Genomic DNA, 26,426 nt, shown 5'->3' on the forward strand with positions numbered 1-26,426 from the left:
ACATTAAAAAAAAAGGAAAGAAAAGAGAATTCTTCATTCCGGTTGTCTGTATAACAGCCAAGTTGTCTGGCCTTGTATCAAGCATGCAAGAGAGGCAACAGTAGCAAATACCCCTAGACCTCCATCTGTGCAGGTACTAAATGCCCGACTTACCTTCAGTGCTTTATACACAGTCACTCCGTAAAACTTCTCATTCGGGGTATGAGGGGACGTGGTGCCCCGATATCCATCACCTGCCGAGGCTGCAGCCTATGGCACAAGATAGGCAAGGTGGGGATGAGTTGGCCTTTTTCTACTTCTACAGTGTGGTCATTTGTAATATAGAGCAGCACTTACGTTAGTAAGGCGTAAGAGTTCTCGACATTCGTCTTCAGAGATGACCCCATCGGTCACCACTCTCTGCGATCCATTGAGGGTTTTGGAGTTCATCACTACACTGACTTCATCGAATAAAACTGGGCCACCTGTGGAAAGACTCGAGATCATGAATGGCTTGGACACGGAACAAAAGTGGAAGGTCAAGGAAGAGTCGCACAAGCCTGAGAGATGCCAAAATGTTGCGCCAACATGCGATTTTACCACGAATCAGCATAGTTTTAAAACTGATCGCTAATAGCTGCATAATGGTTGAACGACTTGGCAAGTAAAATAGCGGTTTAACCTCCCGGTCATTAATAGTCAGTTTGAAAACTGCACTAATCTGTAGTAAGACAGCGCGTCGGTTTGGTTTTCTGCCACGTGGCGTCAGATCTTGGCTGCTCATTGGGAACCCTGCATAGCCATACTCTTAGGGTTTATTAACACATCATAGTCATGTTGTGGTTTCTGCTGATTTAATCTAATGTGCAATTACAGCTTTACTGTATAAAATTGGAGATTCTGTTAAAATTAAAGCTTTTTCCTATTAACATTTAACCCTTTACGCATCAGGGTTTAACCCCTTATCGCTACATGACGTACAGTAACGTCCTGTGCGTTCGGGATTTGTATGGAGGGAGATTGAGGGTCGATCCAGCCTGCAGCAACTCAGATTAGCCCCGCCGCTGATCGGAGCAGTTAACCCTTTAAATGCCGCTGTCAAATCTGACAGCGGCATTTAAATGTCCTGAAGCCTCCCCCCCCCCCCCCCCCCCCCCGCGATCTCCTTCTAAAAAGCCCCAAGGGCCGCTATGGCAAATTGTCAGATCGCGGTATAATGCAATGCTATGGTGTTACATCATACTGCAGAAGCGATCAAACCATTACAAGTTTAAATCACGTATGGGGACTTAAAAAAAAAAAAAGGAAAAATTAGTTTTAAAAAGGTCTATTAGTTCTTAGAAAAAAATAAAAGGGTGATAAAAGTTTAAAGAGAAAGAAAAACCTTTTGCCATATTTATAATAAAAAATCTAAATAAAGACAAATACATATTTGGTATCACAGCATCCATAAAAGTAGCGCATTATTTACCCCGGACAGTGAGTATTGACAGAGAAAAAAAAAATGCCAGAATTGCGCTTTTTTTCTTTTTGGTCACCCAGTTTCCAAGAAAAAAAATAGAAGAAAAAGCAAAACAAAAAGTTATATGTACTCCAAAATACTACAGGAGGTCCTGCAAAAAACGAGCCCTTGCACAAGTATGTCGATGGAAAAATAAAAAAGTTATGCCTGACCGAGTCTGGCGGCAGAAAATAAGGTTATAAAAGAAAAAGCAGTACAGCAAAAAGTAAACGAAAACTATATAAACTTGGTATCGTAGTAATCGTACTGGTCCATAGAGTAAAGTAATGTAGCTGTTGCTGCAGTGTATATACTGGAGAAACAAGAACCCCCCCCCTAAACATGGTAGATATTTTTTATTTTTTTTTGCATCTCACTCCTTAGATTTTTGTAACATCTTTTCAGCACATTATATGCTATATTAAAAAGTTTCACTGAAAAATACAACTCATCCCGCAAAAACCAAGCCCTGAAGACAGCTATGTGGATGGATAAATAAAAAAAAAAAGAGTTAGGATTTTTTAAAAGTGGGGAGGAAAAGACAAAAATGGGGGGGGGGGGGGGGGGGAGGAGAAAAAAAGGGGGGTTAAAGACATGGACATTTTGGGCATCTTACCTTCTCTAACAGTTTGCGCCATTTCGAAGGTCTCCTTGGTCTTCTCTTCTACCAGATGCTCTATCTCTTTCATCAAGTTACCGATCTCCTCAGATATTCTGGCTGCAGTTTCTCGCTCGACTCTAAAAGGAGAATAAAACAACGTCCTTAAGTATTTCTTTGCGCTGTCAGCCATTAAAGGGGTTTTCCCAACTCCTATATATTATGTACACAATTGTATAAATAGCTGACAATGCTATAAAATAACTAAAGTGGTAATTGTAATATAAGGAGATGAATAAAGAGTACCCCCAGCTTTCCAGTATCAATCAGCTAATGTTCAGGACATTAGAAAAGCTGAGTTAGCATCCTTTCCCTTTGAATTTGCCCTTATTAGACAGGTAGATAGATACCAGAGAGATAGATAAACATATGAGATTGATAGATATATATTGTGATGTGGAGGCTGTAGCCTGTCAGTCATTTTGTATAGTTCGTAGGTAGAAGAGTAAATGCTCTTCCGCATATAGGAAAGCTGAGTGCTGTAGGAAGCTTTGAAGCAGCAGGCTTCAAAAAACCTGTCACCCCCCCCCCCTCCCCGGGGGTCTCTGATGTCCCACAGCCCTTGTTGAAGCAGAGCTAGAGAATGTTTACATTGGGAGATGAAGACAGTAAAGTTCTTCTCCTACTGGCCCAGCTGGCCATAGCCAGACCCGATAACTTTTTGGAGCCAAAAGTAACAAAGAAAGCTCGTTCAAGACAAAGAAAAACTGTAATTTTGAACTTTGATATTGCCAAAAAGTTGTCAATTTATTTATTAAAACCAGCTTGTATCCACGTTTTGGGGTCCACGAACCTCTTCTTCAGTACTCGCTGGGTCTACATCGCTGACTGTGTATGTAACCGGGAATTCTGGACATATGGCAATATCACAGTTCAGTTTATTGTATTACGTTTGAAGGAAGCGCCACTTCCACCCCTTTTAACCCTTTCCAATCCATTTATTTTTTCCCACCCATTCTCCCCAGCTCCAAATAAATTGGAGCTGGGGAGAATGGGTGAGAAAAAATACATTTTCCCTGACCCTCCTGAACTGACAGAGTTCAGGAGGGTGCAGGGAGGGACCTGCTTACCTGTCCGGCGTCTTCCGCATTCTCCTTCTGCCTCCCGGCTCGGCGATCATGTGACCGCTGGGGTCAGGTGACACCGGGGGTCACATGATCACCGGCCGGAATCTCTATGCATTACATAGCGCTATCTAATGTGTAAAGGAGAAGGCAGAAAGGGTTAAAAACCCTTTCTGCCTTCTCCTCGGGGGTCCTCGATGAGGACCAGTACAGGAGTGTATCTGCACCCGATGTGTCTGACGATCTGGTGCAGATGCACTCCTGCACTGCAGTGTCGGACCTGTCCTGACATCGGAGCTGTGGAGGAAAATAATGATGTCGCGGCAGGCCCGACATTGGATTGGAAAGGGTTAAAAGTTTTTCTTCACCTGTTTCAGGGTGTCCGTGTCAAACAGGCAGACCATGAATTAGAGAGGAAATCGGTGCATACAAATAAGCGAACGTTCGGATAAAGTATACAAACTTACTTCTGTTTTTCTCTCAGTCTTTTCGGAATGACACTTTCAGGCGTCCATGTATCCTGTGAAGTGGGAACATATTATTACTTAATATTCTCATGAGGGGTTATACCAATAACATACAGCTGCAATGCCCCATATATCAAGCTGTGAGGGGTTAGTAGTGACTATTATTAGGGTAGCATTAGACATTCGCACACTTCACCATTAGGGATGACACAACGTTTTTGTGTTTGCCAGTTGTTAGATTAGAAAAAAAGGCCTCGTTTCCCACAACATCCAATGAGAATCCATCTTTCACACCTCCAATGCAGTTTGTCAGATGAAAGCTGAACTCTGATTGGTCTAGTTTTGGGCATGTGATGGAATAAAAAGTCCTTTTTCATGGCGTGTTCCTACAAACGCTTGTTTGCCCAGCAAGCAGGCTGTGTAAAAGGACGAACGATCAGCGGATGAATGAGCAAATGCTTGGTTATCACCTGACCCTGTCATTTAGGGGAGCATAACGATGCCTGTTCAGCCGCCATGTAAACGGGAAGATGTGCAGCTGATCAGCAACAGCTGTATGGTGATGAAGGATCATGTTAAAGAGGTTTTGTCATTAAAGCAAAACCTATCCACCTCTCCTCGGCCCCCCTGGACGTAGATGAAGCTTAGCCTCTGGACTAGCTTCAGGGGGACGCCCTGGCGGAAGTTAGATGACAGCTGCGGCCAATCAGAGCCCACAGCGTCACCGTTGGCACTCCTAGCATCAGCACTCACATCCTAGGCGCCATGATGCCAGGGGTTTAGAATGGTGATGTTGCGGATTCTGATTGGCCGCAGAGGTCACCTGACTTCCTCTGGGCCATCCACTTTCTAGCTGGCACCAGGCCTGTCATACTCTCAGCTGTGTTTTGGAGGGCTGAGAAGAGTATGCGCCATTTTTAAACTTTACACTGAGCCCAGCGGGTGGACAGTTCTCTGTTTTAATGACCAAATCCCTTTAAAGATCAGTTGTCCCCATACAGCAGATAATCGGCCCATGCACGCGGAGTGTTAATACGACCATTAGCTCATAGCATACTTTCACATTTAATGAACTGGCTCATTGAGTGTAAAGGACAATCCCGAAACTTGTGGATAACGAGTGCATTGTGCATCTACTCACAGGGTCCACGAAGGGAATTCCAAGGACGTCATAGGCAAAAAAGAGCAATTCCTTCTCCAGCAGACTCCTCTCAATGTAGGACTGTATGCTCTAAAAGGGGAAAGGGATGCAAAAACACTGCTATAAACAGACGGATGCAATGAATATCGTGGAAGTCAGAGCTGTGCTCGATAGGAAGGACAAATTAAAAGGACATGCGTTAAAGGGAAATGCTTAGAGATGAGCGAGCGTACTCGCTAAGGCAAACTACTCGAGCGAGTATTGCCTTATGCGAGTACCTGCCCGCTCGTCTCTCAAGATTCGGGTGCCGGCAGGGTAGAGCGGTGAGTTGCGGGAGTAAGCAGGAGGGAGCGGGGGTGGAGGAAGTGATGGAGATCCCCCCCCCCGCCGCTGCTCCCCCGCCCCCTGCCTGCACCCGAATCTTTTGAGACGAGCGGGCAGGTACTCGCATAAGGCACTACTCGCTCGAGTAGTTTGCCTTAGCGAGTACACTCGCTCATCTCTATAAATGCTTAAAGGGTTATTCCCATCTGTCTCCTTAAATTTTTTTTATTAGCTCATTGTCTTGAATTATGGCTATGTCATTGTTTTTTTTCTCCGATCTGTGTTCCCGGAACACATGTGGGCGCTACTCTCCTCCTGTCACTTAAGTATTCGCAGCATTGGGCGTACAAGCCATGTGCTGCAATACAGAACAGCCCCAAGGCTACTATGCCCAGAGCTGTCCTAAAGACCTTAATGGAGCTGCGGAGAGTAGGCCGGGCAAGGAGCTACTGCACACTTCAGAAATCCCATCCATTCTCACTTATGCGGTTCAACAGTGCATGCACTGCCCTTACTCCTGTACCATGGCAGTGCCAGGAATCGGGGACGATGGCTGACATACAATGAATAAGGGATTAGCAGTTGTTTGATCCCTTACACAATATACTGCCATACGTCAGCATTGAAGTATATTGGATTTCTGCAGGCATTCTATTAAACCCTGCCACAAGCACATCTTAATAGGCAGAAGTACATGACAGCCTTAGGAGTCTTCACAAGGCCCGAGGCTGCCATGAAGTACAATGCAGCCAATGTGGTGACATCAGGAGCCCCCTTCCTCTATCTAAACACTCTTAGAATGGACAGCACCATCCACATGGTTAACTACCGGCGCAGAGTTATCATCGATTCTGGCATCTGCAGGTACCCAAGCCCACAAACCCTGATCTATAAACACATATTAGGAGGTCACGGTGCTCCAGGTGTAGCAGGGTATAGGGAGCGCTCCCGGAGAGACCAGAGCGCCTGTGAAAGGTCTTCGCCGATGAAGACAAGGCCTGTTGTAGGGGCTGCTACAGCAGGTGAGGAAGCGTACAAAGAAAACAGTGGACTGGCTGGACTACCGGAACAGAGGACCTTGTGGCATGTTGGAGAAGAGGGATTCTTCCTCCCAGCCGTTTCCCATCACTGAGGCGGTTGTGTTGAAGAATTCAGCACAGCAGACTAAGATCAGAGCTGGACGTGGCATTAGATGTAAGAGTGCTTTTTCCCCCAGGACTGTTAGATGCAAAATACCTGGCTAGGGTCAGTGTTGAGAACCATATGGGATTATTCAAAAGGGCTAATATTTTTATTTGGAGGGAAAAATAACACTGCACTATATTTCCATCCCCCCCCCCCCCCCAAAAAAATGGAAACCCGACGAAATGGAAGCCCTTTCTATTTGCTTTTCGTTTTTTTGAAGCCCCACTGAAATCAAAGGGGGAAATTTTTTATTTTTGTTTTACAGTTTTATTTCAGTTTCTTGACTCTAAGAATGAAGCAGAGACGGAAACCCCGAACTCCCCCTAACGCAGATTGTCATTATGGAAAGCAGAGCCAACAAACTAAGCTGTTGTAAATGGAACAGTAATGTTTAATTTGATAGGAGTGGAAATAAGCTGCAGGTGCAATCACGAACCTTTCCCTAAAAACAGTAAGGGTCCTTTTAGACGATTAGTGGTTGAACGCACAAGTGACATCGTCGTTCGCTCGTGTACTCTGTTTAGACAGGCAGACACGTGGTTGGCTTGTTCAAACGAGAAATCGTTCAGAATTTTTCAGTCTTTCCCATCTTTTGCTGTATAAGTGAATGAGAAGGACTGAACAAGCGCTGGTTAAACTGAACAATAAATGGACGAGCCAACGATGGTCTTTATGTTTGCAGAAAATGAATGAAAAGTGAATGATTCTCATTCGTTCAGTTGTTGGCTCGCGTTTAGACAGAGCGATTATTATTTACTTCCCTTCCTATAAATCGACAATAATCGTTCCATCTAAAAGCACCTTTAGGCCTCGGTCAGACGACCGTTTTTTCCCGCGATTGGCGGATGCGCATGCGATCTGCGCATATACAGAACCATTGCTTCGCAATAGGATCAGTCACATGTCCGCTTTTTATGCGGATATGTGATAAATTATAGGACACGATGAATCGCAGATTGCGCCTATCTGCGATTCCTTGTGTTCTATATATGCGGTCAATGGGGCCGGCGGCAGCAGCGCTGACCCCATTGAGAATATATACTATAAAGATCATTCTCCTCTGCCACAGCTGTAACAGCTGTGGCAGAGAAGAACGATGTTCACCCATTGAATTCAATGGAGCCGGCAATACAGCCGGCTTAATTGAAAGCAATGGGTTGCCGGCGAGCGCGGCATGAATTTCTGGGAAGGGCTTAAAAATATAAGCCCTTGCCTGAAAACCATCCAAAAATGTGTAAAAATAAAAAAAATATATATGCTCACCTTGTCCCTGCAGCCGGAGTTCAGCCGCATCCGGCCGGCAGTTCTCCTGAACTGCTCTGTGTAGTATTCAGCAGGCTGTGACCAATCAGAGGCAGCCCATTCAGCAGGCGAGAATTTTAAATCCCCGCCTGCTGAATACTACACAGAGCACTTCAGGAGAACTGCCGGCCGGCCGCGGCTGAACTCCGGCTGCAGGGACAAGGCGAGTATATATATTTTTTTTATTTTTACACATTTTTGGATGGTTTTCAAGGAAGGGCTTATATGTTTAAGCCCTTCCCAAAAATTCATCCCGCGCTCGCCGGCAGCCCATTGCTTTCAATGGGCGGACAGCGCTCCTTTGATCGGGCCCGTTTTGCCGAAAACGCTGCTAGCTGCAGATTTTTTGGCGAATCATCGGCCCCGGTCACGCGATTTGCGGATGCGCATTTGCATGCGATCCGCAAATCGCGGCAAAAAACGGTCGTCTGACCGAGGCCTTAAAAAGTACAGACTGCTAGAAAGTGAAAAAACCCAGCAGCATTCCAAGGCCAAACAGAAGAGGAAAAGCGATCAAGTATTAGTGGAGACCAGAGTAAAGGAGTAAGGGCAGATGGATGGGTAGAGCGCTAAAATTTAGGCTGGCAATAGCGCCAAATGTAAATTTAACTGGGCCCAAGAGTGAATGAGAAGGAACATCCCGAGTAGATCCCCATATTAAAGAACAGGGGTGGCCAATGAAGCTATAGGACGGAGCTGCATAATAAAAGGGTGAGATCTAGAGTTGAGTGAACATACTCTGCCGAGCATTTGGGTGCTCGCTCATCTCTAGTGAGATCTAGTAAAGCCAGACCCCCTTGTGGGGTGGTTGGGACCCCAAACGACCTCGGGACCCCATGACTTTTGGAGTTCCAAACAAATTCTAGTAGAGTAGACTGAACTGTTCTAAGAAAAGCACTAGAACCCTGACTGAGAGGGTCTCATATGGGTACGAATATATTTAGATAAATTGACAATATGGTGGAAGCAATGCGACCTAACAGGGACAAGGGAAAGGATGACCATTTACAGAGGAGGATCTTGATTTTCTTACAAAAAGGGGGAAAATTAGCAGAAAATAAAGGGGTGTGTGTTGCATCACATCAAAGATCTCTGCTTGCTGTTTGTGAATGGGAATAATCCTGTCCAAATCCAGAAACTGGATCATGTGCCGCCTCCACTGGCGTAATGAGCCGTGCAGCTATGTGATCGGCGCAGCTGCCACCAAATGTAAGCAATGAATGCTTCCATTCCCAACAAGCAAATCCCTACAGAAGGCTTTTCTTTTGACTCTAGTATCCCTTTAAATTTCACTCTTGGCCAGGTTAATGTTAAAGTGCATAAAATCGAATTGCTTTTAAGTAAGATTTTGACTAAAGCGGTATTCCCATCTTGGTCAAGGTCAATCAGCACCTCTTTATGGAACAGCAGCCAAGCTGGCAGGGAGCAGATGGAAACAGAGCGGATTGCCTTGTGCTTTCTCCATAACTCCCAATGAAGTGAATGGGAGTTACGGAAACAGTGTAGCTCTCTGTGATACATTGTTTCCTTCATTCTATTTCACATCTATGGGAGTTCTGGAAGCAGCATAAGCCAGTGAGTTTCTGTATTCCCAAACACAGCATACAGCCAAGCAGGCCAGATCTTGAGATAGAAGTGGTCCCATATCTGGGTCCTGCACCCATCTGACATATTTTGTCCACGTGCCATAAAAGTCTAAGATGCAATACCCCTTCAATGTATCTCCAGTTTGGTTCGCACTCACCTCTCTTGGTTGAATTAGAGCGGCACTCTCCTCCCCCAGGACGGCGGTATAATAGGCTAAATTCTGGTTCATTACCTCATCGTTAGGGTGGAACAGTAGGGATGTTTTTGTACATTCAATCGCTTTGGTATAGTTCTCAGCTGGGAAATAGCAGAGATATCATTAGAAAGGGTTAGCAATCCATTACAGTTTAGGAGGAGGCAGATTAAAGTATAACTGTACTTTCAGAAGGACGTGTCAATCAGTTTTGATCAGTGAAGATCTGGGTGCTGAGACTCCCACTAATCGCTAGAAGGCACTTAACCGAGTGCTATCTCTGCTCACTAGCCGAAGATGGGATTAAAGACTTTCTACTGAACTTCTGCTGCTTCCTTCTAGCGATCAGTGGGTGACTCAGCTCATGCACCTCCACCTACCAAAACTTTTGTCATGTCCCAATGACTTGACAAAACTTTTTTTGAAAGTCAGGCCACGGGCGCATCTGCAAATCAAGCCACCCATAGGGATACATGGGCATTCGCAAATAAAATAAAGCACCTTTTGGTCCGGAAAAAAAAAAAAAAAAATTGCAGCATGCTCCATTTCAGTGCAGATCCCACACAGAAGCTTCCATTGAAATCTGCAGGAAAGCACGTTAAAAAAAAATTTTTTTTTAAAACTGCGCATATGCGGCGGAGCACTGCCGGCGCATCCGCAGTAGAGAAAATGAAGACCCGGACAGGTAAGTAGAACACCCGCAGTGTCCTCGGCCACAGACAGGGTTGGATTCTGCTGCGTTCCCGCATGCAGAATCCGATCCTCCCGTGGACATGAAGCTTACCCTTCAAGGTTGAAGATTCCTTACTGCCCCACAAAAACCCTTGTAACCCCATCACTCAGGGCGGGTAGTCCTTGATCTTCTTGAACATTCGCTATCTTTAATTTTCAAATGACTGAGCAAAAAATTAAATCCGTAAATGCCAGATGACATAATTATAACACTACTTACTGCTGTAATAGGCAAACTGCAGGTAATTGAAATGTGACGCCAGGAAGTCCTCTATGGGCTTCTCCTTGCCTGGTGGTGTGGCCAATTCTGAGACGCAGCCCTGCCTGCAGCTCATCACCTGCATGTAATGGTCTGAAAGACACAAGACGATATGGTGAGCGTCCTCAATGTCACATGATCACATTCACTTTTTGGTATCGTGGATCATAGAAGGTGAAGATTTTTTTTTTTTTATGGAATAGTAAAAGAGCTGCTAATTTATACTGAATACCCACAAGCAGCCATGTCACCAACCAAACTGCACAATACGAGCAACCTGGCACCATGTAGAGTCGGCCTGACATGTTGGTGCAAGCAGTATGGGCGATGTATTAACTGAGCACAGAGTACAAGGAAAGTCCAAAGTAGTGGGATATGTGATGCAGAAACCTAGTGCTAAACTGAATGATCACTGGGTTAGCAGCAGCTGGCGGATAACATCTTGTGATCAGTAACGTGGTACCACATGATGGGCACGTCATGATCTGCTCTCACATATTGTGCTGACCTCTACCCTGCATAGCAGATGGTAACATTTGGCAGTTATTGGCAAATATGGCGATTTGAGCGATTTTGACTGCAAGCCGCTTGTTGGTGCCCAGAGATGTGGTGCCAGTATTTCTAAAATGATCGCACTTGTTGGCTGCTGCCAAACTACGGTATCAAGAGTGTATTAAGACTGGTTGAACCATGGGCAGACATCAGGCAGGCAGGTCATATCTGGTTGAGCCTACAGGCGAGCGTCAGGTAGCACGTCCATTATCGCGTTTCTCCGAAAATATACCCTAGCTGGATTTTCAGGGAGGCTTGAATTATAAGACCACCCCAAAAATAAGCCCTAGTTACACTACATTAAAAAAAAAAAAAGAACACATTACCTAGCAGGCTCAGTCCAGGTCCCTCCAGCTCCTCTTAATAGCTCCGGCGCATGCTTCCCCGCAGTCCATGGCACTCGTACAACATCATTTCCTGTTTACAGGATTCATAAATCCAGCCTCCAGGAAGCGATGGCTGTGATTGGTTCATCCAATGTTGCATTGATTGGCTGAACAGCGGTCAAAGAACCAAATCACAGCCATCGCTTCCTGGAAGTGGGATTTATGAATCCCATAACCAGGAAGTGATGCTGTACAAGAGCCAAGGACTGCGGGCATACGCGTGCTGGACCTGTGAAGAGGAGCAGGAGGAAACTGGACCAAGCCTGCTAGGTAAGTATAATAAGACCTAGTAGTGCCTCTTTTGGGGCAAAAAATAATATAAGATAGGGTCTTATTTTTGGGGAAACACGGCTTTTCAACAATGACATGGCACAGTGGACCCATTGACCCAGCAGTACAACAGAGGGGAACATAAACAAATTTACACAATGACAATGTGGAAGACCTTGCATCAACTGAGATTCAATAGCTGAAGATCAACAATGGTGCCCCTGAAGACCCTACGTCTTCACTAACAATGCCTTGCATGGGCCCCGAGAAAAACAACAATGGACCTTGGACATATAGCAGAAGCTCATCTGGAGAGATGAGTTACGTTTTTTGCTGAAATACACAGATGGCCAGGTCTGCATCTGGCGTAAACAGCATGAAGCCATATCCTATGGGTGCGCCGCTCGGGTTCAACAGGCCAGTTGTGGTGGCATCATGGTTTGGGGAGGGTCTTCTTAGCATGGCCAAAGAGAAATGGCCATCATACCACAATCCTTGAATGGTGAACACTACAGGGAGCTGTTAGCTGACCATCTACACTCATATCTTAAGGAAGTCATCCCCGACCATAGTGCCATCTTTCAACAGGACAACACTCTGGTCAATGAGCTGAGATCAGTAGGGAGTGGTTGGTGGAACACAACAATGAATTCTCCACACTACCTTGGCCCCGAAAGTCACTGGACTGTAACCTCATTTAATATATTTGGGATATGCTGGAGAGGGCTGGGAGATCTTCCCCCACTTATCTACAAAATGTGAACCAACTGATGGAGTTCCTGCAGCGGTCATGGGGTGAGTTGAGTATGGAAGAGGTTCACCAACTTGTGGAAGCCGTTTCCAGATGTCATAAGTCTGTGACCGCTCAAAAAGGTGGACAAACATGTTATTAAACAGGTGTTCCTAAGGCAGTGATCGTTTATTGCAGTTGCTTTAAAAGGTGCTTTCCAGGACTAAAAGATTGCCTAACCTTAGAATAGGTCATTAATATCAGATTGGTGAGGGTCCAACTACCAGCCCCCCCATTGATCAGCTGTTTGCTGAGGCGTTCTGGTGAGCAGTGCGCCCCCTTCATTGCATACCAGGCACAGCACCATAAATTGTTGCATCTCAATCTCATTGACTTGAATAGGACTGAGCTGCTGAAAAACCAAGGGACCGATGAACATGACGTCACGAGTTGAAGAAGAGGCCACAGTGCTTGCCCAAGTATCAGAACCTTATCTAGCAGCTAATCATGGTGTGGTGCCAGGAATTGGCCTCCTACTGATCCAATACTGATGATCTAGCCTACGGATAGCTACTGGGAAGGCTCGGTGACAGACAATATGGCAGCCTTTACAGTACACAGATATAGCACTTAGTTTCCTACTGAACACTAAATATGTCCAGTTCTATAGTTATAAGGAAGCTGGGATACATCAATACATAACTGGGAGGATATACCATTCTAGACCAGGGAAGCTGGATTATAATCCATTCACCTGTAATACTCTGGAATAAATCTGCATTGTAATCCAGATAGTTGTAGCCGTCGTAATCATACAGTCCTTCACAAAGGCTGCGGCATTCGAGATCTGCAATTAAATATTCCTCTAAGGCCTTCTCAAAGTAAGGAATGGACGATCCAAACTCCTCATCCGTGTAATAGCTCACGCCCAGACGGAACTCCTGCTGCAGAGAAGAAAGAAGATCGTTATAAGAATATGAAAAGCAGGAAAGCAGAACAATGGGGAAAGCAGTCGTGTGGCTTCAGTACAGGTCAACTGGAGAAGTCAGACAAACATGCACTGCCAACTTGGAAAGAAACACCAAAGTTTATTTTAAAGTGACGAACTTTGAGGTTGGGCCTTTCTTGGAATAAACTTGCATTTTCTTCAGACTTGGGACATAACTCCTGTGCGGCGGCTCTTGTACTCAACAGTCCTGTGCCTGAATTGGACAACAACCTCAGATTATTTCCCTCATTACTATTCGGGTAAATGAGGGAAACAAACTCCTTTTAGAGCATTTAACCCACAACTTCAAAATGTCAATATATTAACCCCTTTTAAGAACCAGGGTGTTTTGGTCCCAAAAGACCAGACACTTTTTGGGCCACTCTCACACCTGCGTTCAGAAAACGCTGCTCAAAATCGCGACATTTTTACAGCGATTTTGAGCTGGCGTTTTTTGACACACGTCACACTGCTTTTTAACGCACCCCATCATTGTGATGGAATTAAAGCCCAGGACCAAGCGCTGTAAATTTACGGTACTTAGTTCTTAAGACGCTAAAAACCAGAGCGAGGGTTTCTAGGAAAAATGGAAAGGATTGGTCGATTTCCAGAATTTATTATTATATACAAGCTGCAATAGGAAACCGTTCCCGTTCATTATATAATAACGCTGTGAAAACGCAGAACTAAGAGAGATCAAATGTGTAATGACGAATGAACAAACCCTCTAAGGGGCTGCAGGATGGGACAGGCAGAGGAGAAGCCTCAGGGAACATAAGGCTCCAGACAAGGAATCCAAGAAACCCAAAAGCCCAAACTGCAATTCAATTACTACTGTGCTTGCTATAGATCCCATAGCCCAGAGGCACTGGACTAGAGAAAGCCAGAACCCTTTTATACATTTTTTTTAAGTTTTATATTACATTGTCATAGGATGAACTATTTTATAAAATCAGGAAAAAAGGTTGCAAAAGGAAACAAATAGCAAAATTTTGCATGTATCTTTTTTTAGAATTTGGAGTAACTTTGATGCCTTCATGTTCCCATCAACATTTAATATTTTCAAAACAATACATTCTAAGGCCTTAGTCAGACGGGCGTTTTTTCGCGCGATTTGCGATCGCATGACAGATGCGCATCCGCAAATCGTGTGACCGGTGCCCGAAAATCTGCTCCTAGCCGCGTTTCATTAGAAACGGGCCGGAGCTGTCCAGCGCATTGCATTCAATGGAGCCGGCAATATAGCCGGCTCCATTGAAAGCAATGCGCTGCGGGCGAGTGTGGGATGAATTGTCGGGAAGGGCTTAAATATATAAGCCCTTCCCTGCAATTCATCCAGTAATGTGTAAAAATAAAAAAAATATATATACACTCACCTTGTCCCGGCAGCTGGAGTTCAGAGCGTTGGCCTGCAGTGGGTGTGAAGGGGGTGTGAGTCAGACCTGCCCCCTGATTGGCTCAGCGCTGAGCCACTCAGAGGCAGGTCTCACTCACACCCATTCATGAATTCATGAATGGGTGTGAGTCAGACCTGCCTCTGATTGGCTCAGGCTGAGCCAATCAGGGGCAAGTCTGAGTCACACCCCCTTCACACCCACTGCAGGCCGGCCGCGCGGAACTCCGGCTGCTGGGAGCAGGTGAGTATATATATTTTTTTTATTTTAACACATTTCTGGAGGAATTGCAGGGAAGGGCTTATATATTTAAGCCCTTCCCAACAATTCATCCAGCGCTGTCCGGCAGCCCATTGCTTTCAATGGAGCCGGCTGTATTGCCGGCTCCATTGAATTCAATGGGCAAACATCGTTCTTCTCTGCCACAGCTGTTACAGCTGTGGCAGAGAAGAATGATTTGTCTTCTATATGTTCTCAATGGGGTCAGCGCTGCTGCCACCGGCCCCATTGAGCGCATATAGAGAAGAGAACAGGAATCGCAGATCGCAGATAGGTGCGATCTGCGATTTCTGTTCTATAATTTATCAGACGAGCGCATAAAAAGCGCTCATGTGTCCGCTACCATTGCATAGCAATGGTTTTAAAAAAAATCGCCGGACGCATGCGCAAATCGGGCGAAAAAACGCCCGTCTGACTAAGGCCTAAGGGTTAATATTTTATGACTAATTTCTTCATGGCATACATTGGGCTCTCTTATGGTACAAGGACAGGGCCTGTACCTTCTAATTTTACATTTTATAGAGAGAAAAATGGGTAGAAATAGTATGAAATTCAAATTTTCTTAATTTTTTTTATTTCTAATTCATTGTAATAAACTTGAGAGAAAAAAAAATTCTTCTTACACTCCTGTACATTACAATACCAAATAGGTGTACTCCAATTATATTTACTTTTTGGGATCATCAGTCATTATCTGGTAATCCGGGTTGCTTTGACCGCTATGTTTATGACTTTTCATTGCCGAAATCTGATCCGTCTGGCAAACATACACAAATATATACATCCTAGCTGCACAGTGCATCAACATTTATGGGAATATATATACACATACATACATATACACACAGATAGTGAACATGAAGGGTTCAAAGAGTAAGGCTGGTGCTCCTGCGCGAGTTCCGTCCCATTCTGAGATGGAAAGAACTTGCATAGGAAAAGAACCCATTCATTTGAAGGGGCTCATTCACACAAGTGATTTTTCACTTGGAACAATAGTCCGATTTTGAAAAATCTCTGCATCTCTTATTTTTGGGCGATTCTTGTTCAAGGATCACCCATTTTCTTCTGTGGCAGCATTCCAAAAACGGATTGCACTTGCATGCCATGCAACCATAATCCATTTTTTTTTATTTTGCTTTTGGAATAACGTGATTTTTTTTTAACCCGTATGAAAAACACGCATAATTCTCATACAAATAGCCCTATTAAGTCACAAAAACGCATTGTATAGGCATGGAAATTACAATGAAATTGCAGGTCTAACAGTCCAATTTCACTACATCGGCTACATCTTGCTCGCCCATGTGAATATAGCCTAACTAAACTTTTTAAAAACTTTTCATATGTGATCATGATAGGTCAGAAGTAGAGATGAGCGAGTATACTCGCTAAAGGCAATTGCTCGAGCGAGCATTGCCTTTAGCGAGTATCTCCCCGCTCGAGACGGAAGGTTCGGGTTCCAGCAGCGGGCAGGGAGCTGCGGGGGAGAGCGGGGCGGAACGGAGGGGAGATCTCTCTCTCCCTCTCTCCCCCCCGCTCCCTCCTGCTGACTGCCGCTACTCACCGCTCTCCTGTGCCGGCACCCGAACCTTCCATCTCGAGCGGGGAGATACTCGCTAAAGGCAATGCTCGCTCGAGCAATTGCCTTTAGCGAGTATACTCGCTCATCTCTAGTCAGAAGTTTTGATCGTTGGAGGTCCTGGTGCCAAGAAGCCCACAGACTACAAAAACAAACGGGCCCATTCAATCAGTGGGCGTCTCAGGACCCAGATACCCACAGATTAAAAACTTCTGACCCGTCACTAACACGTCAGAAGCTATTAAAAAGTTGAAGCTTAATTTTCCACAGATGTTACATTAAAACAGGTGTCCAAGGCTTTTATTATTGCTGACCTATCCTGAAGATAGGTCATCAATAGTTGATCGCCGGGTGTCCACTGCTTGGGATCTCCACTGATCGCTGGGCACGCTGTCAACGTGGACAGCGCTGGAGACAAATAGCCCTTTCCGTATTGCAGCAGCCCAGTTTGACAGTGAGCCTGGCGATCGGCTGATCAGCAGAGATCTTGAGTGGCAGGTCTGCGCCATCCCGCAGCAGCAGCCAGCTGGCTTCCCCGTTGTAACAGCAGGGATCAATGAGAACATCGATCCCCCACTCTTAACCCCTCACATGCCGAGATTAAATGTACATCGTGGGATGTAGAGGGTTAAAGGAGAAAACATGCTCCTTCTGATGTCATCAGCAATCCGCGATTCAATCATGGAGGGCCAATGGGCTGCAGTGGCAACCGGACGCCATACACTAGTGTCCAGGCCTGCCATGGCCTGTGGTCGCTATTTTGAGCGATAATACACTGCAGTACAGAAGTACTACAATGTATTATCACAGTGATCAGAGCTTTTATGGTTAAAGGATAGTACTATAAAAAATTCTCTAATATGTCTGTTCCCATCGGTATCACGGTTTCTATGACACAGCATCGGCTGTGCTGCACAACGGCCTGCATGCTGCGTTATTCGCCTTCGTCAAAAAATAAGAAATCTATGACAAAAGCACCTAGACTGGTCCATTCACATAATACGGGCTGCTGTAAGAGGCGTCTGCACTCTGCGGATGGTTAAAGGGGTTCAAAGTATAAAGGCGCGACTCCAGTAACAGAATGTAAAGTGTCTGCAGGCTGGAGGGTGGTCAGCCCTGCTATACAGGAGCAGACCATAGACCGAGTCTTCAGAGATCAGACATAGAATGCAGTAAGTGACACGGAAACAAACTTGTTTTCATGTTCTAGACGGCGGCGGTACAGAACAACCAACCAAACCGAGGTGCTTAGTGAGGTGCAAACATTAGTAATCCCACCTCTACATTCCACGGCACGTACAGATGTATAGGCGCCTGCACTCACCATATGCGGCTTGGCTTCCAGGTCTCTGAAGTCTGAATCCGTCACGCCGGCCATCATCTTGTAATATTCCAGGTTCTGCCGCATCTCCATGTGGTCGGGGTTGCTCACGTAAAACGTATGTGCGGCCGCTACAGCTTTATCTAGCTTGTGGATCTGGAAACGCAGAAAACATTGTGAATACCGGTCCGTTACGGGGAGCAATAAATGGTTGGAACGAATGAGCGAGTCATCAGCTTTCAAACAAAGTTCTTTTAATTGCTAAGTCTAAACACGCACCAACGACCGAACAACGAACCATCTAAGGGTGGTTTCACATCTGTGCTGGGGATTCCGCTTTCCTGCTCCGTTTGGGCAGTAGGAAAGAGGAATCCCCATGGTTGAACAGTGCTGGGCGGACCCCAATGAGTATAATGGGGTCTCATGTGGCGCAGAGTGTTGAGGCAGAAGAATGCAGTTCTAAGCTCTCGCTCACGACCTGAAGGTTTGCAGGTTCAATCCTGCCATGGTTCAGGTAGCCGGCTCAAGGTTGACTCAGCCTTCGATCCGTGGTTGGTAAAATGAGTACCTGGCTTGGAGGGAGGTAATAGACAAATTACCTGAAAGCACTGCGGAATAAGTTGGCACTATACAAACAAGTCCCCAGCTGCCAGGCTTTTGGACGGATGGAAAAATCGCTGCATGCGATTGTAATGGAACCTCCTGTGACGCAGATGTGAAGTATCTAACATCTATTTATGTCCATATTGCATACCTGCCTGATTGTACATTGATTATTTAAAGGGGTATTACGTGCATTTACTATTGATAACCTATCCCCAATAGTTGATCGGTTGGGTCCACCACTCATCTGATCCTCAGGCCAGCTGTTGTTATCACCGAGCCAGATATTCACATCAGGCTCAGAGCCGAAAGTGTAATAGAAGGTGTCATAGATCAGGAATTGTCAAATCGCAATATTACCCAATCGTGAGTGGAGTGGAAAATCCTTATTGCAGTCCAAGCCAGAAATGTAATAGAAGGGGTCTCTCATAGCCTTCTATTACACTTTCGACTCAGACCCCAATGCAGATATCTGGCTCGGCTGCACTGATCACATAATTAGAGGGGATCCCAAGTGGCGGACCCCTCACCAATTAACTATGCTGAAGGTAGGTCATCATTAGTAAATGCCCAGAAAACCTCTTTAATATCTCCGATTATATATCCAATAGATCTATCAGCTGTATTTATCGGTAGATCTCAGAACTATCTATCTTCAATGTGACATAGATATCAGATAGAGATATTAGATATATAATTAGTCCATCTATGGTCAATATAGACAGATGGACATGAGATACATGGGGGAGATTTATGAAGCTGTCTAAACGAAATACGGTCTTTGCTGCCCGTAGCAACCAATCAGAGCACAGCTTTTATTTTTGAATAGCAGAATATGAAATTATAGCTGCACTGTGATTGGTTGCTATGGGCAACAAAGACCGTTTTTCTTTCAGACAGCTTTATAAATCTGTCCCGTGACAGAGTATCTAATTATACAGGGTGGTTCTCAAAGCTAAGAAACCCCAATTATTCCTTAGGCCGGCTTCACACGATCATATGTGTATTCGTGGAGAGAACGTTGCTTTTTTGCGCACGCATCAACGTATTCTGGTTTTTGAGTGCACAAGGCATGCACATAAAAAAGGTAAGCACTGAAGCTCCCAGGCATTGAAATAGTTAATTAGTTAAGAGTACCAGATGTGTTCTTTTTCCAGCAGAATTACGCAGTGCATCACGCATCTCCTAGCGTACTGCGAACGCATTTGCATATCCGAATTGCCTTTTATGGGGACTTTTGGTGCGCAAATGCGCAGGAAAACAGAGCATGCTTTTTTTTGCGTGCCCAAAAATGCACAGGAAAAAGTATTGAAATCAATGGGTTTTATTGTCTGCATATTGTGCAAGAATAAAAACCGCCCGCGTAAAGGTACGTTTACACGTTCAACCGCAACCTATGAGGACGTCTCTTTATTTCATTATCCTAAGTCATACAAAGGCACTGGCGTCACGTCAGACAGGACACGAACTACTAATAGCCATTGTCACAAACTCCATTGCAATCCGCCTGCTGCATGAGCCACCATTACCGGCAGAGTAGCCACCACTGTGACACTGTTAGAATTAGCGCAACCACTCGGGCTACGCTTCTGTCAACTTCAGCTCACTGCAGGTGTTTGACTTGTATTCCGTGGAACCGCGTGCATTTACTGTTCCTGAATGCTGGCGAACGGGTTCATTTAACCCTTTCCAATCCAATTTGTAGCCTGGTTTTCCTAGGGGGCTTACTCTTTTTCTGCCGTTATACAACTGCGCTATCTGCTGGCTAAAGCCAGTACTGCATGAGGTGACACGTTGGATAGACTCCGACTGCAGAGAGGTTGGAAATATACAGTAAGAGAACCCTGACGGACGTCTTCCAACATCGGAGCTGTACAGCCTTAAATCATAATGTCTTAAGACGTCAGACAGTGGATTGGAAAGGGTTAAAACAATATCAGGCGCAGATGCCCGACAGCCGTCCCAGCAATCATCGGTTCATGAATGGAGGTGGAGCGGGACTGGGATCGTTCTGGCCTGCCGCCATTTATAGATGCACGGCTACCTGTATACATGGTGGAACGGTCGCAAATGGATACGGTAAACTGAACGATTTATCGGCACACGTAAAACGGCCCTAAATCTGGTAAAGGAAGTGCGCGCAAAATCCTTGATGCACAAATTAGTAAAAAAAAAAAGGTTGAAACTAATTAATGGAAGATTGGCGCAACATGCCGCACATCTAAGGCCGCTATCACAGATGCGCTTTTTACCGCGATTTTGAACGCACAACGTTCAATGGGGCCTCGCAGACCAGCGCTCGAACGCGTCATTTTTGAGAGACGTCTGCTCTATTTTGGCGCCTTTTTAACACCCCCCCATCACAATAATGGAGTGCGTTAAAAAGCTCCGTCAAACGCAGTAACATGCATTCAGAGACACCATAAAAATCGCGGCCAAACAGCGCAATCAAAATGTGTGAGAGTGGCCTAATGAGGGAGGCTAAAAGTTATTTTGGTGGCCACTTGGTTTCCAAAAACCTGTGGCCGCCAAGACCACCAGACGGGGCGCCACCTAACTATTTCTTGGGGGGTTTACTGGTGGGCCGTGTATACAGCAATAAGCCGGGAACAATTGACAACCTCAAAGACGCGATCCGGCGGGAGGTGGCTGCCATCACTGATGTCACTTTATCAAAGGCCTTCGCCAATATGCGGAATCGCATACAGAAGTACTTGGAGGCCATTTTTAGGACCTGCTCCAGGGACATACAAGGTAAGTACAGGTCAGTGCTCATAGGGGCCCAGACAGACGTTACCAAGTTATTAAGGGATTTCCTAGAGAGAGAATGGCCGGTATATATATATCTAGATATCTCATATCTCTCTGGATCAATATGACAGATATCAGAGCTGTGTATCCGGTATGAGGTCCACAGATCACTGGAAGGCTCCTCCCACTTGTATAACAATGTCCCAGAAGAATTTAGGTCAGAGAAGCTAATCAGAAGCAAAACCAGCTACGGACCAAATCTGCAATCTGTAGCCTGCGGCTCTCCAGCTCCGGACAGCCACAGCCATGTCAGTCCACGCTGGAGGTCGTAGTATCAGGCAACTGGCGGGACCACACATGTCCAATACAAGGCCCACCGCCTCATTTCATGTGGTCCGCCAGCCGTGTAACAGACCCATTCAGCATTCCACGGCCCTGGCAGTGCAGTCTGACTGCTGACTTCCCTCTACCCCCTGGCATCTGCGTGAGCCGTCCTGTACGCAGCGCAGACGCCGAGGGGAGAGGTCAGTGGTCACAGACCGCCGTAACACTGGAGCTGCAGGCTGGGTAAGGGGAATGCCTGTAGGGGTGCTGCTCAGCCAGGGACCAATAGGGAATTCGCTCCTACTACTGGGACTACTATGGGGGTCACTAATTACTACTGGAGCCCATACAGGGGACACTTATTACTGGGGCCACTATGGGGGTCACTATTACCACGGAGCCCACTATGGGGGTCACTATTACCACGGAGCCCACTATGGGGGTCACTATTACCACGGAGCCCACTATGGGGGTCACTATTACCACGGAGCCCACTATGGGGGTCACTATTACTACGGAGCCCACTATGGGGGTCACTATTACCACGGAGCCCACTATGGGGGTCACTATTACCACAGAGCCCACTATGGGGGTCACTATTACCACGGAGCCCACTATGGGGGTCACTATTACCACAGAGCCCACTATGGGGGTCACTATTACCACGGAGCCCACCATGGGGGTCACTATTACCACGGAGCCCACTATGGGGGTCACTATTACCACGGAGCCCACTATGGGGGTCACTATTACCACGGAGCCCACCATGGAGGTCACTATTACCACGGAGCCCACTATGGGGGTCACTATTACCACGGAGCCCACTATGGGGGTCACTATTACCACGGAGCCCACTATGAGGGTCACTATTACCACGGAGTCCACTATGGGGGTCACTATTACCACGGAGCCCACTATGGGGGTAAGCAATTTTTAGTTGCGTTTTTCAAAGACTCTAGCGTGCTTTTGTGTGTATATATACAGTGCGGATTTGCACACACGGAAAAAAGAACACCGATGGGCCCACGGAACTGATGCGGAAATATGTAGTGAATAAGTAGGCTTTCTGCGTATTTGTGCCAGCCCATGCGCTATAATGGCCTACACGCACTAAAAAAGGTCAGGTTGTGTATTTTTTCATGCGATCGCACATTTCGTGAAAAATATACCCTCATGTGAACGAACGCATTAAAATCAATGGGCTCAGCCCACTGTGTATTACGCGTATAATACGCTGCGCAGATACGCTTGTGTGAACAAGCCCTTACTATATAGTCTTTACAGGCAACCATAACGCTGATGTGGCCCTCGGCGGAAACAAGTTGGACCCCCTGGTCTGGGCTATTCACACGGCCGTGTATAAAGCAGCGATGACACTTTCCATTTGCCACAAGTAGCAGTTTTGAGTACAGTATGAGATACGAGAGGCCGGCCGGCGGGTTGGGTTGGAGCGCCAGTTTTGCAGCGAATGGCTTGTTTATATCAGTGTTTTTGAAGCGAAGAAAAAAATATTCCGTGTGACGTCCCATTGATTTTAATGGGATTTCCTGAGCTTCAGTTCCGCTCAGTTCAGTTTTTGTGGAAACAATGGCGCAGCAATCTGCACTATTATTTCACTTTACAGTATAGTCAATGGATAACGGAACTAAACGGAAAGGTTCGCGTTCGGTTCTGGTTTGATGCCCGTTTAATACATTTGTTTTAAAATGAGCTGCGCAGAAGTTAGAAATACTAAAGAATTTTAAAAAACGGATAAACTACGATATTGCTTTCCGTTTAAAATAAAAATACGGATCAGTTCCAAACGGAAATCAAAACGCTGATGCGAATGAGCCGTAACCTAACTTTCCCAGACTTCTGAATGGCTCATTTGGTTTAGTTCTGCAGAAAGCAAGGACCCCCAGCAATTAAAGGGGTATTCCCATCTGAGCACATTATGCTCTATCCACAGGACAGGGGATAACTTGCCGATCGCTGGGGGGTCCCAAGTTCAAGTGGGAGCCGCAAAAATCGGATATGACTTTTCCACGGCCGCTGAGCCATTTATATCAGTCACACGTGGATGGAAAGGCTTCTGCAAGACATGTGACATAAAATAGTGATCATGGAAGATGGAATTTTTTTTGGAACTTCATGCCAAAAATCCCTTTAAAGTGCAGCAGTCTCTTACTCATGGCTGATAACAGGAAGCAATAGCTTGCACACCAGTGTACCATAATCACACATATTGCAGTACAGACTGTGCGCAGATGACAGATACTTTGTATACAGCAGTTAGCAGCTCTGCACTAATATACAGGAGACATCACCCATGTGTGTAGGGGATGATGAGGGTGAGCTGGATGATGGGAGTGCTACTGAGGAGGGGGAGATCCTCCTGACATTCCTCCTGGAAGTGCGGGAAGGAGGCTGAACAGAAGGCTTTCCCCACCTCAATACGTGGCAGTGCTTTGACTGGGGGAGGGAAGTTCCTCAAGATGCAGAGGAAACTTCTATAATTCCAGAATGTGTGCCATGTGTCCCAAGCGGCCGCCGCCTCCTGCCGGGGTATGGAGCGGCACTGCAGTCCTTTAGCTGGCACAGGGATGGGTGGCATCAGATTAAAGGGCAATCAGCTGTACCGCACCAGAGGAGAAATCTATATCATGTGCTTCTAAACTGGAGAATGGAGGTTGGGGTAGCCCACTAAAGAGTTAGAGGCTGCTGGGACTTGTAGTGCTACAAGTATAGGATGAGTGGGTGCACTGTACAGAGGATGGGGGTTATACACTGCAGCAGGCAACCTTGGTCTATACTAGGTGTATAGTGTCCTATATCCTGAGCAGGCTGCTGTCCATGCTGAGACTTGTAGTACTACAAGTATAATGTATATAAAAGGATGAATGAGTGCACTGCAGGAATGATGGGGGCTATACACTGCAGCAAGAAACTCTTGGCCTATACTATATGTATAGCGTCATATATCCTGCTTCTCGTAGTTCACTAGGAAGGCAGAGGCTGGCAGCCCTTGGGTCTCGTAGGGCTAGTAGAGCTGTCACATATCCCAGCTACAGCATGCTGGTTCTTGTAGTTGCAGCTCATGCTGGGACTTGTGGTACTACAAGTATAATATATATGAGGATATGTGAGTGCATTGGAGGGATATTAGGGGTTGGACACTGCAGCACGCAGTCCCATGGCCTTTAGTGTCACAGTGTGCTGGTTCTTGTAGTTGTGGCTGCAGTCCATGCTGGGATTTCTAGTACCACAAGTAGATTTTCTAAAAGTAGAAGTGTTATGATGGGTAAGTGCTCTGCAGAGATGGTGGGGGTAATACTCTGCAGCCCTTGGTCTGTCTAATGTCATGCTGGGGGTAATACTCTGCAGCCCCTAGTCTGTTAAGTGTCATGATGGGTAAGTGCTCTGCAGAGATGCTGGGGGTAACACTCTGCAGCCCCCGGTCTGTCTAATGTCATGTGGGGGGGGGGGGGGGGGGTAATACTCTGCAGCCCTTGGTCTGTCTAGTGCCATATTTTCTGCCTATGGCATGCTGGTTCTTGTAGTGCCGAGCTGATGAGTGGGAGATATACTAATGCATACACTAATGGGGGTCGTCATACCTTGAAGTAGGCGACCTGCAGGTAGTTGTAGGGGCTCTTCTTCCTGAACTCCAGCTCCAGCTCCTCGCTGGCCACGAAGTAGGTGGAGGGGGCTCCCATCCTCTCCTGCTCGCACTTCTTCACACAGTCCGCCCGCTCCAGCACCCTCTGGAAGAAGCTCAGGTCCTGCACCGGCCCCCAGTCCTGGACGGACAGCTCGCTGAGATCAGGGCACTGCGTGCGACAAGCGATGCGATTGCGCCTCAGCAGCTCCCGGTTGCGCAGAGCTTTCTCCATGGAGAGGATGACGGACGGCCAGTCCTCCCGGTGATAGGCCTGCACGCCGTTGTTATAGAGCAGGTCATAGGGCTCCAGCCGGGCAGCCAGCAGCAGAGCGACCACCGAGAGCAGGAGACCCCCGGAGAGGAGCAAGGTGGGCGCCATGACTGCCACGGACTACTGTGCTCAGCGCCACCGCCACCGATGGGGCCTCCTCCGCAGGCACGCCCACACGGGCTACTCCGCCCACTCTGCATTCTTCTAGGAGGGTTGGCCACGCCCGTACAGTATACTAAGTCATGCCCTAATTATTCGCCACGCCCATTCCCACGGATTTGGTGCAGTGCTGCTTGTCAATCAGCCATTCTAGGCACGCCTACTCCTATAGCCACGCCCTTAAATTGCCTAAACCACTTTTGCTCCCTGAGAGTACCACGTATAATACCTATACCATACAGCAGGGGTGTCTGTCATCGTAACCGAGGGGCACAGCAGGATTAAGGGGCACATCGCCTTCAAGGGGTGGTTATAAGGGCTCATTCACACAGGCGTATTTGCGTTCATTGTTACTTGCGTAAAATGGGTAGCTTAAATACCATCAGAGTTTGAGCAGGTACAAAAGGCAGGCAGCTAGAGTAATAAATGGAATGGGTGGACTACAATACCCAGAGAGGTAATCAAAAGTGGCGCTACTTAGTTAAGAAAAAAGACAGCTGAGGGGCGACCTAATAACTATGTATAAATATATCAGGGGACAATACAAAGATCTCTCCCATCATCTATTTATACCCAGGACTGTGACTGTAATAATGGGGGCCCTCTATGTCTAGAGGAAAGAAGGTTTCTACACCAACATAGAAAGGGGTTCTTTACTGTAAGAGCAGTGAGACTATGGAACACTCTGCCTGAGGACGTGGTGATGGCAAACTCACCAAAGTAGTATAAGAGGGGCCTGGAAGCCTTCCGTGAGCAATACAATATTATATGTTATAGTCATTAA

General features: G+C 46.3%; 1 protein-coding gene across 1 annotated transcript in view; it reads right to left on the reverse strand.

Annotated features, from left to right (window-relative positions):
* The window catches only part of P3H1 (prolyl 3-hydroxylase 1), a 38,477-nt gene extending 12,838 nt beyond the window's left edge, over positions 1 to 25,639 (reverse strand). The window contains exons 1-10 of the mRNA XM_066606740.1: positions 25,169 to 25,639; positions 17,895 to 18,047; positions 13,085 to 13,274; positions 10,354 to 10,485; positions 9,366 to 9,505; positions 4,811 to 4,900; positions 3,670 to 3,722; positions 2,097 to 2,218; positions 337 to 464; positions 154 to 249 (exon numbers count right to left, since the gene is read on the reverse strand). Coding sequence (XP_066462837.1) covers positions 154 to 249; positions 337 to 464; positions 2,097 to 2,218; positions 3,670 to 3,722; positions 4,811 to 4,900; positions 9,366 to 9,505; positions 10,354 to 10,485; positions 13,085 to 13,274; positions 17,895 to 18,047; positions 25,169 to 25,591 — 1,527 coding nt within the window. The 5' untranslated portion in view covers positions 25,592 to 25,639. The remainder of the gene's footprint in view (positions 1 to 153; positions 250 to 336; positions 465 to 2,096; positions 2,219 to 3,669; positions 3,723 to 4,810; positions 4,901 to 9,365; positions 9,506 to 10,353; positions 10,486 to 13,084; positions 13,275 to 17,894; positions 18,048 to 25,168) is intronic.
* Between the last annotated feature and the right edge of the window lie 787 nt (positions 25,640 to 26,426).

The sequence above is a fragment of the Eleutherodactylus coqui genome, chromosome 6, assembly GCF_035609145.1.
Source record: "Eleutherodactylus coqui strain aEleCoq1 chromosome 6, aEleCoq1.hap1, whole genome shotgun sequence".
Lineage (NCBI taxonomy): Eukaryota > Metazoa > Chordata > Amphibia > Anura > Eleutherodactylidae > Eleutherodactylus > Eleutherodactylus coqui.